Raw genomic sequence first — 18,911 nt, forward strand, 5'->3', positions numbered from 1 at the left:
AATGTTCCAGCTCTTGACTAGCAGACTGCTGTGGTGATGACAGGGTTACTGATGCCTCCTGCACATTTGGAGAGAATCAAAGTCCATTTTTGTTTATGAGCCCCTTTTCTCCTGCCTCCTGGTTAAATTCTGGGCTTGGGTAAGGGAGGAGAGCACTTATAGCTCCTTCAGCAGGAGGGTTGGCTGTGAAAAAGGTACCACTGGGAGGGGGATGCTCAAGTGGTCATTTTTGGCTTCATATCTCTATAGGCTTGAAAATTAGAACTTAGAAGAGTTTTAGGTTTTAAAAATTACTCCCCTGGTTAAAAACAAAAACAAAAACAAAAACTTCTCTTGAGAAAAACAGACGGTTTTATTTAGGATACTATAGAGACCAAAGCAAAATTGTGAAGTAGATAAAATTTAGTGTTGGTTTCTTCCCCACAGTTTTTCAACATCTGCCCTCATTCTTTTTTTTTTTTTTTTTAGATTTTATTTATTTATTTGACAGGCAGAGACTACAAGTAGGCAGAGAGGCAGGCAGAGAGGGGAAGGGAAGCAGGCCTCCCGCTGAGCAGAGAGCCCGACGTAGGGCTCTATCCCAGGACCCCGGGATCATGACCTGAGCCGTAGGCAGAGGCCTCAACCCACTGAGCCACCCAGGCACCCCGACATCTGCCCTCATTCTTGCGCTCACTTGACAAAGGTTATTGAGTATCGGCTGTGTGCCAGGCATTTTGTTGTTTCTGTGGATGTAATGGTGAATAAAAGCAGACACAGCCTTTGCTTACCCAAAGCTTATAGATTCTTGCGATGGCTCTGAAATATTTTTGAACATGACCCACAGTAAAAGTATTTTTACATTCTGACCTACATATGTATGTGTGTCTACGGGTGCACATGTGCACACACACCCCTGAAAAATAATTTTATGAAAGAAAACTTACCTTTATGTGATACATTTGGATATTTTCTATTCTGTTCTAGTCTGTGAAAAAACAATTCTGGTTGTAGAGACAGTTTGAATAACACTGGTCTGGTGTCTCTAATAGGCATTACTAAATGTTGGCATGCTAGGTTTTGTTCCTGCTGCTTCGTCTTTTTGGGCCTTAGGGTTTCTCATGCTGGACCTTCCATAGGACACAGATTTCTCCTCTACTAGTTAAACTATAAACTACTAGTTAAAATATAAACTAGTTAAAGTATAAACTATTAAACATATTATCCCAGGATCTGCCTTCTAGCTAAATGTCTGAACTACTTCTAAGCTGTTTCTATCTAAACTATTCTAAATTACTTGCTAAAATTTTAATGGGTTCCATTGGTTGAGTAAGTTCCATCACCGATATATTTGCATATAAAAAGAGTCTTCTAGTGGCGCCTGGCTGGCTCAGCTGGTTAAGCATCTGCTTCCAGCTCAGGTCATGATCTCAGGGTCCTGGGATTGAGCTCTATGTTGTGCTCCCTGCTCAGTGGGGAGCCTGCTTCTCTATCTCCCTCTCCCTCTGCCCTCCCCCACCCCCGCTGTGCTTGCTCTCTCTCTCAAATAAATAATCTTTAAAAAAGAGTTTTCCAAGAGTTAGCATTTCACTGAAACTTGGTATATATGAAATGGGACGTAGTGATTAAGCTGACCACTTGGTGATTTGGGGCAGAGAAATCTTTTAGCATCTCTGAAATCCACTACACACAGGCTCGTGCCTACCATACTAAATCTAATGGTGCTTAGTATAGCCACATTGAAAGAATTTTACATTTTAGAAGGATCTTTGTTACCTTTTTCTTTCCTTTTTTGTAGTGTCATACACTTAACATTTCCCTCATATTCTCCCCAAACACTGGTGCGGAAGAAAGTCAAATATTAACAATTACTTGGGTATATCTACTAGTCTCTGTTAGAAGTAGAAAAAAAAAGTAGGTATTAGTAGAAATAAGAGAAAGAATGAATAATACAAAAGAAGTGGAAATTTAAGTACATACCATTTTCACACTCTAAAAATTAACATTATTTTTAATTTCATTAAGTAGTTACTCAGATTTCTAATTATGTCATAATGTTTGTTTTCAATATGATATTGTTAAGTCTTTAGTGTCTTTGTGTGTGCGTGATGTCATACCACAAAGATGCATCAGCAAAATTCACACTGTTACACATATATATAGACATACATATATAAACTAATTTGTCCTGTAGGATTTACTACAGCTTGGGCTTTGCTGATGCATCCCTGTGGTGTAATGTGAGTCTTCCAACTCTGTCTTTTTCAAGATTGTTTTGGCTAGAATAGAAGAGAATATGACTTTTGCATTTCCACATATATTTTACAACTATCTGGTTAATTTCCTTAAAAAAAAATCCTCCTGGGATTTTGATTGGGATTACATTCAATCTATAGATCAATTTGGAAAGAATTGATAACTTAAAATATTGATGTTTTTGATAAATACTGATTTTTTTTTAAATAAAGATTAAGTCTTCCAATCTATGGGCATGGTATGTTTCTTCATTTTTAAAGATCTTTAATTTCTCTCAGTACTGTTTCATAGGTTGTAATGCAGAGTTCTGCCATATCTTTTGATAAGTTTATTCCTATGTATTTTATGTTTTCTAATGCCAAATGGTATGTGTTTTAAAATTTTAATTTCCAACTCATTGCTGCTAGTATGTAGAATCAATTGATTTTTTTTTTTTTGTGACCTTGCTATATTCAGTTATATACTCTAGTGGTTATTTGACAGATTTTTAGGAATTTTTATGTATACAACCATGCTGTTGCAAATAAAGACGATTTTTCCTTTACAAGGTGCATGTCTTCTGATTCTTTTTTTTTTTTTTTTGCCTTATTGCACGAGCTAGGAACTCCAGTATAATGCTGAATAGAAGTAGTGAGAATGAATGTCCTTGCCTTGTGTGAAGTTTTAGTCTTTCACTAGTAAGTATGATGTTAATTGTAGGATTTTAAAAAATATATTAATTTTTCTTAATGTGGCAAAATAAATAACGTCAAATTTACCATTTTAGCCATTTTTACTTGTAAAGTTCAGTGGCATTAAGTACCTTGGCATTGTTTTGCAACCATAACACCATCCATCTCCAGAACATTTTCATCTTCCCAGACTGAAACTCTGTACCTATAAACAATAATTCCCCATTCCATATGCCCCTCCCTCCCAGGCCCTGGCAACCACCATTTGATTTTCTGTCCTTGTAAATCTGACTACTCCAGCTATCTCATATATGGTGGAATCATATATTATTTAAATTTTTGTGTCTAGTTTATTTCACCTATCATAGTTTCTTCGGGGTTCATTTATGTTGTAGAATGTGTCAGAATTCCATTACTTTTTAAGGCTGAATAGTATTCCAGCATATGTAGCCAATTTTTATCTATTCATCTGTTGATGGATGTTTGGGTTATTTCCATCTTTTATTGACTGTTGTGAATAATACTGCTATATCTGTTTGAATCCGTGCTTTTAGTTCTTTTGTGCATATACCCAGAAGAGGAGTTGGTAGATCATGTGGCCACTCTGTGTTTAATTTTTTGAGCAACTGCTGTACTGTTTCCCACAGCAGCTGCACTATTTATATTCCCACCAGCAAGGCACAAGGATCCTCATTTTTCCATATCCTTACCAATATTTGTTATTTTCTTCTTAAAACGGTAGTAGCCATTTAATGGATGTTGAAGTGGTATCTCACTGAAGTTTTTGATTTGCATTTCTCAAATGATGAGTGATGTTGAACATCTTTTCATTGTAGGTTTCTTCTTGTATTTGTCCTTTATGAGTTTGAGAAGTATGCTTCTTTTCCTAGTATGCTGAGAGATTTGATCACAAATGTGAGCTGACTTTTGTCAAACATTTTTTCAAATGTGATGATTATATGGTTTTTATATATATTGAATTTTATTTTGATAAGGAGTTATTTACATGCCAGCTTGATTCATTTGAAGTATTTTTTTTTTTTTAAGTAGGCTCCATGCTGGGAATGGAGCCCAGTATGGTACTTGAACTCACGACCCTGGGGTCAAGACCTGAGCTGAGATCTAGAGTAGTATGCTTAACAGACTAAACCACCCAGGTGCCCCGGAGGTATTATTATTATTTTTTTAAATAGAGATCACAAGTAGGCAGAGAGGCAGGCAGAGAGAGAGAGAGAGAGGAGGAAGTGGGCTCCCCCCTGAGCAGAGAGCCTGATGCGGGGCTCAATCCCAGGACCCCGGGACCATGATCTGAGCTGAAGGCAGAGGCTTTAACCCACTGAGCCACCCAGGCACCCCCTGAAGTATTTTTTTTTTCAAAGATTTTATTTATTTATTTGACAGAGATCACAAGTAGGCAGAGAGGCAGGCAGAGAGAGAGGAGGAAGCAGGCTCCCTGCTGAGCAGAGAGCCTGATGTGGGGCTCGATCCCAGAACCCTGAGATCATGACCTGAGCTGAAGGCAGAGGCTTAACCCACTGAGCCACCCAGGCGCCCCTGAAGTTTTTTTTTTAATTAAAGTTTTTATTGAGATAATTATAGATTCACACTTGTAAGAAATAATATGGAGATATCTGTGTACACTTTACTCATTTCCCCTCAAAAGTAACATTTTGCAAAACCATAGTATAAATATCACAAACAGAACGACATTGATACAGTTCACTTATCTTATTCAAATTTCTTGTTTTATTTGTACTCACTTATGGGTCCGTATTTAGTTCTGTACAATTTATCACCTGTGTAGGTTCATGTATTTACCACCATAGACAAGGTACTGACCAGTTCTCTCACCAGGAGTCCCTCGTGTTGCTCATAATTTTGTAGCTGTACCTACTCACCCTCTCTAAGTCTCATCAGTCTGTTCTCCATTTCTAAAATTCTGTCATTTCAAAAATGTTATATAAATGGAAAAGTACATAACCTGTTGAGATTCCCCCCCCCCCCCCCCCTCAGTGTAATTTCTTAGATCCAAGTTGTTGCATGAGTTTAGGATCTCTGGAAATTACTCATTTTAGTTTCCTGGTGGCCATTCTTTACCTCACATCATAGAGTATCACCCCAACATGAGCAGCTAGTATTCAGCCAAAGACTTAAGAGTACCCACATGCTGACTTCTGGAGCTCTTCTTCATAGATAGCTTCCTCCTCCCTGGCCCTTTGCTTTGCAAATTTCACCGGCATTAGACTCCCATAGTTCTGATCTCTCATAACCCAAATCAGCCTGAACTGGGTGTTTTCCTTGGAGTCCTGTGCAGCAGGAGTTCTGTGCAGCCAACTGCACAGGGTGCCTCCAAGACCAAAGCTGTAGGGATACAGGGCTCATCTTGTTTTTTTCTCCTGTCAGGGATCAGAGTCTTGTATTTTTATTTTCCAGTGTCTGAAAATATTAATTTCATATATTTCATCCAGTTTTCTAGTTGTTTATATTAGATGGCAAGTCTGGGAACAGTTACCCTCACACAGTCTCTCAAAAGTTTTCATTTTCTTGATACACATTGCTAAGCTTTTCTTACTCCAAGGTGATACAAGTGTTCACACATTTTACCTTCTGGGTTTTTCATATTTTTTAGCACCTTTGATTCATCTGAATTTAATTTTGGTGTGAAATGTGAGGGTAGGAATCTAGTTTTTTTTTTTTTTTTTTGCAAATGGCTGAGCATTTGTCTTTAGCAATTATTTTTTTCATATACACTGTTATGCTATATCCTTTGGTCTGCTTAATTGGTTTAGTTGATTTTTTAAAAAAAATCCAGTATCATTCAAGTATAATTTCTCTAATTTCATAACACATTTTTACTGTGTAGTTTCTCTTCTTTTCCTCCTTGCCTTTCCCCCCTCGATTACTTGCTACTTATTCTTGATTCAGAGTATTTTGGGCACTTTTAATTTTTTTATTTTAAGGTGTTTTTTTTTTTTTAAGATTTTATGTATTTATTTGTGGGGAGAGGAGAGAGAGAGAGAGAGAGAGAGAGGAAGCACAAGCAGGGGAGCAGCAGGCAGAGGAGAAGCAGGCTCTCTGCTGAGCAAGGAACCCAATGAGGGGCTTGATCCCAGGAGGTTGGGATCATGACCTGAGCCGAAGGCAGATGCTTAACTGACGGAGCCACCCAGGTGTCCCTTTTTTGACATTTTGTAAAGAGGAGTGCCTGGGTGGTTCAGTGGGTTAAAGCCTCTGCCTTCGACTCAGGTCATGATCTTAGGGTCCTGGGATCGACCCCACATCGGGCTTTCTGCTCAGCACGAAGCCTACTTCCTCCTCTCTCTGCCTGCCTCTCTGCCTACTTGTGATCTGTCAAATAAATAAATAAATAAAATCTTAAAAAACAAAAAAAGAAATTAGCCACTCAGGAGAATTTTTTAAAGTGTGGGTGTTTTTATTTTATTCAAATGTTAAGTACTTTATTTTTTTCCAGTTAATTGTGGTTCTTAGATATCATGTAGTATCAGAACATACTGATCCACTTCATTTATTTTACTGGGTATATACTATTTTATTATATGAATGTTACCCAATTCACTTAATCAGTTGCCTATTGCTAGACTTTTATTTATTTATTTTTTTAATCAGGAGATTGACTTTAGGATCATGTTGTTGAGTTATTTCTAAATTGATATATATATCTATATATATATTTAAAGATTTTATTTATTTATTTGACAGGCAGAGATCACAAGTAGGCAGAGAGGCAGGCGGAGAGAGGAGGAAGCAGGCTTCCTGCTGAGCAGAGAACCCGATGCGGGGCTCGATCCCAGGACACTGGGATCATGACCTGAGCCGAAGGCAGAGGCTTTAACCCACTGAGCCACCTGGGCGCCCCTCTAAATTGGTTTTGATTGGGATTCCACTGAGCTTTAAAATAATTTAGGGAGCAAAAATATCCTTACGATATTGATTTTGGTTCTGAGTATTTTTAAATACTTGTCTACCTTTTGATTGACATTGCCAAACTGATTTCCAAAACGGTCGGTTTTATACGATCACCAGAAGTATATTGGAGTGTTTTCCTACATCTTCACCAACATAAAAATGGTATATCATGAATGTTTTTCACTTGTATTCCTTTTATTTCTGGTAGAATTAAACTTTTAAAAATGTGTTTAAAGCTATTTATATTTTTGTGTGACTTGAATACTCATGTGTTTTTGTACATTGATCATCTTTTTATCTTTCCCCTGTTAAATCTGTCCTGTTTGGTATTCTTTCAGTTGTAGTGGGGGGTGGGGGAAGCTAGTTGAATTAGCTGAACCAGGGGAAAAATTTAATGTCTGGTTTAATTATGAAGTTGAATAGTGGTCTGATTCAGCTGTGGGCAGATCTGTATTTAATACCTTAAGTGATATTTTTGGAATCTCTTTCCCCTTCCCTCCATTTCCCTTTTCCTTCACCTTTTGGTTCTGCTTTTCATTCTCGTTCATAGTTTTGTCATTGGCTTCATTCTTAGCCCAATTTTTTACTGTTATAGAAAATATTTCTGGAGTTTTCTAGGTTGCTCCTTTAAAAAGAGAAGAGAAGATTCTCATTTTCAGAATTCACATTGACTGCCTCCAGAAGAACACTGACCTAACTGGGTCATGTGCCCCTTACAGGGCCAATGACAGTGTATATGGTATAGGGGTATTTTGATTAGCTCATTCTGTGATTGATATTCTCGTAGAATCATGCTAAGTAGAGAAATTTTCAAAAGTAAGAGATTTAGGACAGACCAAAAAACCCAAAAAAACTCCAAAACACCATTGTAGTTTTTAAGAGCTCTTCATATTTAAAGATATGTAAGGTTAGTTTTTCAAGTTTCATGAAGACAGGGATTTTTGTCTGTTTCGTTTACTTCCAGATCCTGAGCACCCAGGATAGGTCCTCACATGTGGTACTCAGTAACAATATATTGATTAATAAATAAGGATATTAATTTTATTTATAGTGATTTTGATATTCAGATGGTTAAATTTCATGTAGCCATTTTTGCCTTTATGATTTTTTTTGCTTTTATCTCTAGAAGTTTTTTATATGATGGTCTTGTTATATTTTAGGCCTGTTTTTTTAAGGAGGAACACAAAGATTACACTCAAATATATATTATTCACATTTTTGGTTAGATCATGACTTTTTTCCTGGATCTACAAATATACTGTCTTTTCATGCAGAAGATTTAAAAATTTTATTAAATTTTTGCATTATGTAATGATTTTTTTTAAAAGATTTTATTTATTTATTTGACAGACAGAGATCACAAGTAGGCAGAGAGGCAGGCAGAGAGAGAGGAGGAAGCAGGCTCCCTGCTGAGCAGAGAGCCCGATGCGGGGCTTGATCCCAGGACCCTGGGATCATGACCTGAGCCGAAGGCAGAGGCTTTAACCCACTGAGCCACCAAGGCACCCCGCATTAATGTAATGATTTAAATCTGCTGCCACTCAGTGTATCAAGAAATATTATATTAAATTTTTTTAAAAGATTTTATTTATTTATTTGACAGAGAGAGAGGTCACAAGCAGGCAGAGAGGCAGACAGAGAGAGAGGGGGAAGCAAGCTCCCCACTAAGCAGAGAGCCTGACGTGGGCCTCAATCCCAGGTCCCTGAGACTACGACCTGAGCCAAAGGCAGAGGCCCAACCCACTAAGCCACCCAGGTGCCTGTATTAAATACTTTTGCAAAAAATTTCCCTTTAAATCAAATTGGTTTCTTCATTAATGACCAGATGTGTTTGGTGAATTGTATTTTTATATACAAAAAACTTTCTGGTGATTCAGATAAGCATGGGCTCAAAGTCCTGTGGAATGGAGGAAAGCCAAATAGATTTAAGACTTAGGTCTCACATCTTGAGCTACCTGTGACTACTCGCAGCTCCTGTGAGGTGCAGATGCGCACTGGCATGGGCTGGTGCTGGGGGAAGCCGTGAGGATGGGGGACAGTACCAGCCTGTCCTGGCCTGGCCTGCTGAGGAATGCTGGGTCTGACCCGAGCTTGTGTACTACCAAGGTCCCCAAAGTTCTGGGCTTTCTGCGAGGGAAGAAGACTTTCTGTGCATACTTTGTTAAAGTGACTCTTTGATTACTAAAGCAATCACAATGGCTAAAAGTTTCAGTGTTGAAAATTAGACAATGAAATTACAAGGTTTAATGGTTTCAGTTTCTTTAAGTAGGTCTCAATTTGAAAGATTAATGTTCTCAGCTTTTTAAGAAAGTGTTCTATCTTAAGGACATGTTCTTAAAAACCTAAAACAAAGGAAGCATAGGAAAAAAGTGACAAAGCAAGAAACAGACTTTTTTTAGGGGGAAGATTTATTTATTTATTTATTTGACAGAGAGAGAGAGATCCCAAGTAAGCAGAGAGGCAGGCAGAGAGAGAGGGGGAAGCAGGCTCCCCACCAAGCAGAGAGCCCGACGGGGGTCTTGATTCCAGGACCCCGGGATCATGACCTGAGCAGAAGGCAGAAGCTTAACCCATTGAGCCACCCAGGCGCCCCAAGAAACAGACTTTTAACTATTGAGAACAAACTGATGGTGGTCAGAGGGGAGGTTGGTGGGGGATGGGTGAAATAGGTGATGGGGGTTAGGGAGGGCACTTCTCATGATGAGCACCAGGCCATGTATGAAGTGTTGAGTTACTATATTGTATGCGGAAAAACTAATATTACACTGTATATTGACTATACTGTAACTAAAATAAAAAACTTAAATAGAACATAGTATCAACATTGATAAAGGAAATATTGTAGGATACACAAGGAGAAATAAAGATAAACCTACCCAAAAAAGTGTTAAAATTGGCAATTCTGCAGTTCTAACATACATCTATTATTTATTTTCAGCATTTATGTTAGATACTAATCTTTATTTTTTTATTTTTCATCTTTGAATTTCCCAAAGACTGCTCCTCTTGCTTATTATGGCCCAATAAATATTTACTTAATTGATTAAGTTATTTTATTCAGATTGGTGTCTTTTGGAAGAGCAACTAAAGAAAGAATAATCTGTAGCTCTTGCTGGTGGATTTACACAGTTCTCTGGGGGAAATTGTCCCTGTAATGTTAAGTAAATGTTGTATTTTCTAATAACAGGATTTTGACAGAAAAGAGCAATATCAACATTTTATTTTTAGCTCCTTTAACATAAAAAATAAACACTCCTTTCTAAAAAAGTAACATAGTTTTAAGCTTTCCAGCAGAAGAGTGGTTTCATTATCCCAAAGCTAATGAACAATCATTAGAGCAATCAGTACATACTGTTTAATAGTTGTTTTTTTTTTTTTTTAAGGTACAGGGAAAACAATGGTGATGGACATGTTTTATGCTTATGTGGAGATGAAGAGGAAGAAGCGGGTTCATTTTCATGGTTTCATGCTAGATGTTCATGAAAGTAAGTGAAATGGTCTAAAAGAAGGGATTTTTAAGTGGGCAAACACCACAAAACAGTTTCATCATCTTTCAAAAAATTCTTAATCTTTCAATCTTTTAAAAAATTAGTGTGCTTAAAGTGAGGTATTATTTGGTTTCGTTTGTTTTGTGCTATCACGAAACAACTCGTGGTGTATTTAATGTTGGTTTTATTTATTTATTTATTTTAAAGATTTTGTTTATTTATTTGACACACAGAGATCACAAGTAGGCAGAGAGGCAGGCAGAGAGAGAGAGAGGAGGAAGCAGGCTCCCCGCGGGGCAGAGAGCCCGATGCGGGGCTTAATCCCAGGACCCCGAGACCATGACCCGAGCCGAAGGCAGAGGCTTTAACCCACTGAGCCACCCAGGCGCCCCTTAACATTGGTTTTAAAGACAACTTCAGTACTTCCCATTAAGAGAAGAGAGGTTACTATATTAAGGTCGGGTATTTTCTCTTTGTACTAAGGATCAATAAGAAATGTTAAAAACTCACTTATTTCAAGAAATCCTTCTAGATTAGGTCCTTTCGTCTTGGTCACCATGGCAGGTAGGCATTCATGTGTGTGTATGTATGCCTTACTGCTTTGTCCGTGTTCTCAGGTTATTTTGGTTGTGCATTATTTGTCTACCCGCTATATTGTAACCTCTTCAGGGCATGAGAAGAAAAACATTGTATTTTTCTTCTAATACTTCCAGGGTTTAGTACACATACAGGGAGTGAAGTGGGATTGCCTAGAGATAAGGGAACATCCTGATCACGTATGCCAGACATAAGCAGGATCACCTCCTCTGTCCGCATCCCTGAAACCCTCGGCAGTAAGGCTGATGATCTGTTGATACGTCTAGTTACCATCTTGTCATTAGGCTGTCACTTTGTCATCTCTGAAGTGACTGAAGGGTGGGGATGGAACGACTGTCAAGTATCCTTGCAACCTCAGGAATGCATGAAGAAGTGAACAACCTATTTTGAGGTTGAGAAAATACAACTAGTTTTCAATGATCACATTTGATTTTATGTGGCCTTTAAACTTAATTTTGGTGTTCACACTAAGGCTTCATTTAGAAATTTAAAAGATACATTATAGTTGCCTAAAATGTACAATTTATACAGTATTTGATTTGTGTTTAATTTCATCCATTAAAGGAATACACCGCCTTAAACAGAGTTTGCCAAAAAGGAAACCGGGATTCATGGCTAAATCATATGACCCAATCGCTCCCATAGCTGAAGAAATCAGTGAAGAAACATGTCTCCTATGTTTCGATGAGTTTCAGGTAAGGTAGAGATTTTCATAGTCGTGGAATCATATTCTGAATGACATGTGAAGATTTAAATTCTGTTCCTGATTTTATGATTGTTTTATAAATTGCTTTGATACCGCTTATGACTTTATTTTACTGTGTAGTCCAGGGATTAGCAAACCATGGCTCACACAGAGCAAATCTGGCCCATCTGCTTTTGTATGGCCGGTGAGAAAAGAATGATTTTTATATTTTTCAAGGGTCTTTTAATAAAGAAGAAAATGCAACAGAGACCGCTAGTGGCTTACAGAACCTAAAATATTTACTACTCAGCTTTTTATAGGAGAAGTTTGCCCACCCCTATGTTAGAATCATGGATTTACATTGTACCTGAACCACGGTGGTGATAATGTCATGATCACAAAATAATGTCTTTAAAGATGTTTGTGTGGTTTTTTTTTTAAGTGTTATATTAAAAAAAAAACAAGTGATTAACACATCTCATTTAAGTCTCACAACTTGTTTATGATGACAGGAGGGAGTTAGCCTTAGTTGAACTTTCAGAGTTTCTGCTAGTTTTAGGATTCTCTGAAATTGTGCATTTAAATGGGTAATAAGTTATTTTCTGATTTTTATTTCTTATGAGAGCAAATATGGCATGCAGGCAAATGCCAGGTCTTACGCTTTTTCTGTATCCCAGTGTTTAATAATAATAATAATAATAATAAATGCTCTAGGTTAAGAATTTATTTTTAACCTAAAATTATTTGCTTTATTTTACTGGTTCTGAAATGTAGCAATTGATTTTTCTATAATGCTTACCATAAGAGCAACTGATTTTTGGAATGAAAATAGAAAAATCCACAACTACTGAATATAAGCTTAAAAATAGGGCTTCTCACCCAGAGCTTTTGAGTATTTCTGGAGCTGAGTGCTGTGTCTGATTGCCTAGAATAAAGGTCCAGAGAACTTTGAAGGGGTAGGAAGCTAACATTTATTTTGTGCCTATTCTGTGGTGGGCCTTGGGTGAGTCACACATGTTATTTAAGCTTCACAACACATTTGTGATGAAGTAAGGGGACTGTCCTAGTTGAATTGTAAAGCTTCTTACAGTTTTAAGAGTGTCTGAAATTATGCATTTAAACTGGTAGTGAGTTATTTCTTATTCTTCTGTGTTTAAAAACCTGCTTTCTTGGGAAGATAAGATGGCCAGGTTGTCTTTATCTCAAATGAGGCACGATAGGTCTTCTTTAGCAACTTGATGTAGTTACCTAACAATGGTCTTGATTTATGATAGATGAGAAAGAAGAACTTTCACCAGGAATGGTGTTACACTGAGCCATCTGGGGAGGAGGAATCTTTCTTTCTTTCTCCTTTCAGTCATATTAAGACAGCCTGACATGGGGCGCCTGGGTGGCTCAGTGGGTTAAGCCTCTGCCTTTGGCTCGGGTCATGATCTCAGGATCCTGGGATCGAGCCCCGCATCTGGCTCTCTGCTCAGCAGGGAGCCTGCTTCCCCTTCTCTCTCTCTGCCGCTCTGCCTACTTGTGATTTCTCTCTGTCAAATAAATAAATAAAATCTTAAAAAAAAAAAAAAGACAGCCTGACATTCACCACCTTTTTGTGTTTTTTTAAGATTTTATTTATTTATTTATCAGAGAGAGAGTGAGAGAGAGACAGCACAAGCATGGGAAGTGCAGGCAGAGGGAGAAGCAGGCTCCCCACTGAGCAAGGAGCCTGATGTGGGACTCGATCCCAGGACCCTGAGTTCATGCCCTGAACCAAGGCAGATGCTTAACTGACTGAGCCACACAGGCATCCCACCACCTTCTACAAAGGTCTTCCAAAGAAGGGCTTATGTTCTGCTCTGAAGTGTACCAAGCACACTAATGTGTTGCATAAAGAGAAGGGCCTCGTTTAGTACTGAGTTAACAGTTATGTTGTTGACAGTAAAAGTCAGTGATAAATCAGTGAAGGCCATCTCTTGTTTTCTCATTATGATCTCTCTCTTTTTTTTCTCAGTATATATCTCTATTTTTATTTTTTATTTTTTATTTTTTATAAACATATAATGTATTTTTCTCCCCAGGGGTACAGGTCTGTGAATCACCAGGTTTACACACTTCACAGCACTTACCATAGCATATACCCTCCCCGATATCCATAACCCCACCCCCCCAAACCCCCTCCCCCCAGCAACCCTCAGTTTGTTTTGTGAGATTAAGAGTTACTTATGGGGGGATGCCTGGGTGGCTCAGTGGGTTAAGCCTCTGCCTTCAGCTCAGGTCATGATCTCAGGGTCCTGGGATCGAGTCCCATATCAGGCTCTCTGCTAGGCAGGGAGCCTGCTTCCTCCTCTCTCTCTCTCTCTACTTGCGATCTCTCTCTCTCTGTCAAATAAATAAAATCTTAAAAAAAAAAAAAGAGTCACTTATGGTTTGTCTCCCTCCCAATCCCATCTTGTTTCATTCATTCTTCTCCTACTCCTTTAACCCCCATGTTGCATCTCCACTTCCTCATATCAGGGAGATCATATGATAGCTGTCTTTCTCCAATTGACTTATTTCGCTAAGCATGATACCCTCTAGTTCCATCCACGTCATCGCAAATGGCAAGATTTCATTTCTTTTGATGGCTGCATAGTATTCCATTGTGTATATATACCACATCTTCTTTATCCATTCCTCTGTTGATGGACATCTAGGTTCTTTCCATAGTTTGGCTATTGTAGACATTGCTGCTGTAAACATTTGGGTGCACGTGCCCCTTCGGATCACTATATTTGTATCTTTAGGGTAAATACCCAGTAGTGCAATTGCTGGGTCGTAGGGTAGTTCTAGTTTCAACATTTTGAGGAACCTCCAAGCTGTTTTCCAGAGTGGTTGCACCAGCTTGCATTCCCACCAACAGTGTAGGAGGGTTCCCCTTTCTCCACATCCTCGCCAGCATCTGTCATTTCCTGACTTGTTAATTTTAGCCATTCTGATTGGTGTGAGGTGATATCTCACTGTGGTTTTGATTTGTATTTCCCTGATGCCGAGTGATATGGAGCACTTTTTCATGTGTCTGTTGGCCATCTGAATGTCTTCTTTGCAGAAATGTCTGTTCATGTCTTCTGCCCATTTCTTGATTGGATTATTTGTTCTTTGGGTGTTGAGTTTGCTAAGTTCTTTATAGATTTTGGACACTAGCCCTTTATCTGATATGTCGTTTGCAAATATCTTCTCCCATTCTGTCAGTTGTCTTTTAGTTTTGTTAACTGTTTCCTTTGCTGTGCAAAAGCTTTTGATCTTGATAAAATCCCAATAGTTCATTTTTGCCCTTGCTTCTGTTGCCTTTGGCGATGTTCCTAGGAAGATGTTGCTGCGGCTGAGGTCGAAGAGGTTGCTGCCTGTGTTCTCCTCAAGGATTTTGATGGATTCTTTTCTCACATTGAGGTCCTTCATCCATTTTGAGTCTATTTTCGTGTGTGGTGTAAGGGAAGATCCAATTTCATTTTTCTGCATGTGGCTGTCCAATTTTCCCAACATCATTTATTGAAGAGGCTGTCTTTTTTCCATTGGACATTCTTTCCTGCTTTGTCGAAGATGAGTTGACCATAGAGTTGAGGGTCTACTTCTGGGCTCTCTATTCTGTTCCATTGATCTATTTGTCTGTTTTTGTGCCAGTACCATACTGTCTTGATGATGACAGCTTTGTAATAGAGCTTGAAGTCCGGAATTGTGATGCCACCAACTTTGGCTTTCTTTTTCAATATTCCTTTGGCTATTCGCGGTCTTTTTTGGTTCCATATAAATTTTAGGGTTATTTGTTCCATTTCTTTGGAAAAAAATGGTGGATGGTATTTTGATAGGAATTGCATTAAATATGTAGATTGCTTTAGGTAGCATAGACATTTTCACAATATTTGTTCTTCCAATCCAGGAGCATGGAACATTTTTCCATTTCTTTGTGTCTTCCTCAATTTCTTTCATGAGTACTTTATAGTTTTCTGTGTATAGATTCTTAGCCTCTTTGGTTAGGTTTATTCCTAGGTATCTTATAGTTTTGGGTGCAATTGTAAATGGAATTGACTCCTTAATTTCTCTTTCTTCTGTCTTGTTGTTGGTGTAGAGAAATGCAACTGATTTCTGTGCATTGATTTTATATCCTGACACTTTACTGAATTCCTGTATAAGTTCTAGCAGTTTTGGAGTGGAGTCTTTTGGGTTTTCCACATATAGTATCATATCATCTGCGAAGAGTGTTAGTTTGACTTCTTTGCCGATTTGGATGCCTTTAATCTCCTTTTGTTGTCTGATTGCTGAGGCTAGGACTTCTAGTACTATGTTGAATAGCAGTGGTGATAATGGACATCCCTGCCGTGTTCCTGACTTTAGCAGAAAAGCTTTCAGTTTTTCTCCATTGAGAATGATATTTGCGGTGGGTTTTTCATAGATGGCTTTGGATAATATTGAGGTATGTGCCCTCTATCCCTACACTTTGAAGAGTTTTGATCAGGAAGGGATGCTGTACTTTGTCAAATGCTTTTTCAGCATCTATTGAGAGTATCATATGGTTCTTGTTCTTTCATTAATGTATTGTATCACATTGATTGATTTGCGGATGTTGAACCAACCTTGCAGCCCTGGAATAAATCCCACTTGGTCGTGGTGAATAACCTTTTAATGTACTGTTGAATCCTATTGGCTTGTATTTTGGTGAGAATTTTTGCATCTGTGTTCAGCAAGGATGTTGGTCTGTAGTTCTCTTTTTTGATGGGATCCTTGTCTGGTTTTGGGATCAAGGTGATGCTGGCCTCATAAAATGAGTTTAGAAGTTTTCCTTCCATTTCTATTTTTTGGAACAGTTTCAGGAGAATAGGAATTAATTCTTCTTTAAACGTTTGGTAGAATTCCCCTGGGAAGCCGTCTGGCCCTGGGCTTTTGTTTGTTTGGAGATTTTTGATGACTGTTTCAATCTCCATACTGGTTATGGGTCTGTTCAGGTTTTCTATTTCTTCCTAGTTCAGTTGTGGTAGTTTATATGTCTTTAGAAATGCATCCATTTCTTCCAGATTGTCAAATTTGTTAGCATAGAGTTGCTCATAGTATGTTCTTATAATTGTTTGTATTTCTTTGGTGTTAGTTGTGATCTCTCCTCTTTCATTCATGATTTTATTTATTTGGGTCCTTTCTCTTTTCTTTTTGATAAGTCTGGCCAGGGGTTTATCAATCTTATTAATTTTTCAAAGAACCAGCTCCTAGTTTCATTGATTTGTTCTGTTGTTTTTTTTGGTTTCTATTTCATTGATTTCTGCTCTGATATTTATTATTTCTCTTCTCCTGCTGGGTTTAGGGTTTCTTTCTTGTTCTTTCTCCAGCTCCTTTAGGTGTAGGGTTAGGTTGTGTACTTGAGACCTTTCTTGTTTCTTGATAAAGGCTTGTACCGCTATATATTTTTCTCTCAGGACTGCCTTTGCTCTGTCCCACAGATTTTGAACCGTGTGTTTTCATTATCATTTGTTTCCATGAATTTTTTCAATTCTTCTTTAATTTCCTGGTTGACTCATTCATTCTTTAGAAGGATGCTGTTTAGTCTCCATGTATTTGGGTTCTTTCCAAATTTCTTCTTGTGATTGAGTTCTAGCTTCAGAGCATTGTGGTCTGAAAATATGCAGGGAATGATCCCAATCTTTTGATACTGGTTGAGACCTGATTTAGGACCCAGGATGTGATCTATTCTGGAGAATGTTCCATGTGCACCAGAGAAGAATGTGTATTCTGTTGCTTTGGGGTGAAATGTTCTGAATATATCTGTGATGTCCATCTGGTCCAGTGTGTCATTTAAGCCCGTTATTTCCTTGTTGATCTTTTGCTTGGATGATCTGTCCATTTCAGTGAGAGGAGTGTTAAAGTCCCCTACTATTATTGTATTATTGTTGATGTGTTTCTTTGATTTTGTTATTAATTGGTTTATATAGTTGGCTGCTCCCACGTTAGGGGCATAGATATTTAAAATTGTTAGATCTTCTTGTTGGACAGATCCTTTGAGTATGATATAGTGTCCTTCCTTATCTCTTATTATAGTCTTTGGCTTAAAATCTAATTGATTTGATATAAGGATTGCCACACCTGCTTTCTTCTGATGCCCATTAGCATGGTAAATTGTTTTCCACCCCCTCAGACCCCTTTCGGGTCTGAAATGAGTTTCTTATAGGCAACATATAGATGGGTTTTGTTTTTTATATCCATTCTGATACCCTGTGTCTTTTGATTGGAGCATTTAGCCCATTAACATTCAGGGTAACTATTGAGAGATATGAATTTAGTGCCATTGTATTGCCTGTAAGGTGACTGTTACTGTATATTGTCTCTGTTCCTTTCTGATCTACTACTTTTAGGGTCTCTCTTTGCTTAGAGGACCCCTTTCAATATTTCCTGTAGAGCTGGTTTGGTGTTTGCAAATTCTTTCAGTTTTTGTTTGTCCTGGAAGCTTTTAATCTCTCCTTCTATTTTCAAATATAACCTAGCTGGATATAGTATTCTTGGCTGCATGTTTTTCTCATTTAGTGCTCTGAATATATCATGCCAGTTCTTTCTGGCCTTCCAGGTCTCTGTGGATAAGTCTGCTGCCAATCTAATATTTTTACCATTATATGTTACAGACTTCTTTTCCCGGGCTGCTTTCAGGATTTTCTCTTTGTCACTAAGACTTGTAAATTTTACTATTAGGTGACGGGAAATCGACCTATTGTTGTTGATTTTGAAGGGGGTTCTCTGCGCCTCCTGGATTTTGATGCTTGTTCCCTTTGCCGTATTAGGGAAGTTCTCTCCAGTAATTCTCTCCAATATACCTTCTGCTCCCCTCTCTCTTTCTTCTTCTTCTGGAATCCCCATTATTCTAATGTTGTTTCGTCTTATGGTGTCACTTATCTCTCGAATTCTCCTCTCGTGGTCCAGTAGGTGTTTGTCCCTCTTTTGCTCAGCTTCGTTATTCTCTGTCATTTGGTCTTCTATATCACTAATTCTTTCTTCTGCCTCATTTATCCTAGCAGTGAGAGCCTCCATTTTTGATTGCACCTCATTAATAGCTTTTTTGATTTCAACTTGATTAGATTTTAGTTCTTTTATTTCTCCAGAAAGGGCTTTTATATCTCCTGAGAGGTTTTCTCTAATATGTTCCATGCCTTTTTCGAGCCCAGCTAGAACCTTGAGAATTGTCATTCTGAACTCTATATCTGACATATTACCAATGTCTGTATTGATTAGGTTCCTAACTTTCGGTACTGCCTCTTGTTCTTTTTTTTTTTTTTTTGTGGTGAATTTTTCCGCCTTGTCATTTTGTCCAGA

The 18,911-nt window shown here is 38.1% G+C and overlaps 1 protein-coding gene across 2 annotated transcripts in view; it reads left to right on the forward strand.

The window, feature by feature from the left end:
* Nucleotides 1-18,911, forward strand: part of AFG1L (AFG1 like ATPase) — a 225,537-nt gene that overhangs the window by 73,913 nt on the left and 132,713 nt on the right. For both annotated transcript variants that reach the window (XM_032858264.1, XM_032858265.1), the window contains 2 exons: nt 10,217-10,318; nt 11,483-11,613. In XM_032858264.1, the coding sequence (XP_032714155.1) occupies nt 10,217-10,318; nt 11,483-11,613 (233 nt within the window). The remainder of the gene's footprint in view (nt 1-10,216; nt 10,319-11,482; nt 11,614-18,911) is intronic.

The sequence above is a fragment of the Lontra canadensis genome, unplaced genomic scaffold (assembly GCF_010015895.1).
Source record: "Lontra canadensis isolate GAN:19392208 unplaced genomic scaffold, GSC_riverotter_1.0 scaffold14, whole genome shotgun sequence".
Classification (NCBI taxonomy): Eukaryota; Metazoa; Chordata; class Mammalia; order Carnivora; family Mustelidae; genus Lontra; species Lontra canadensis.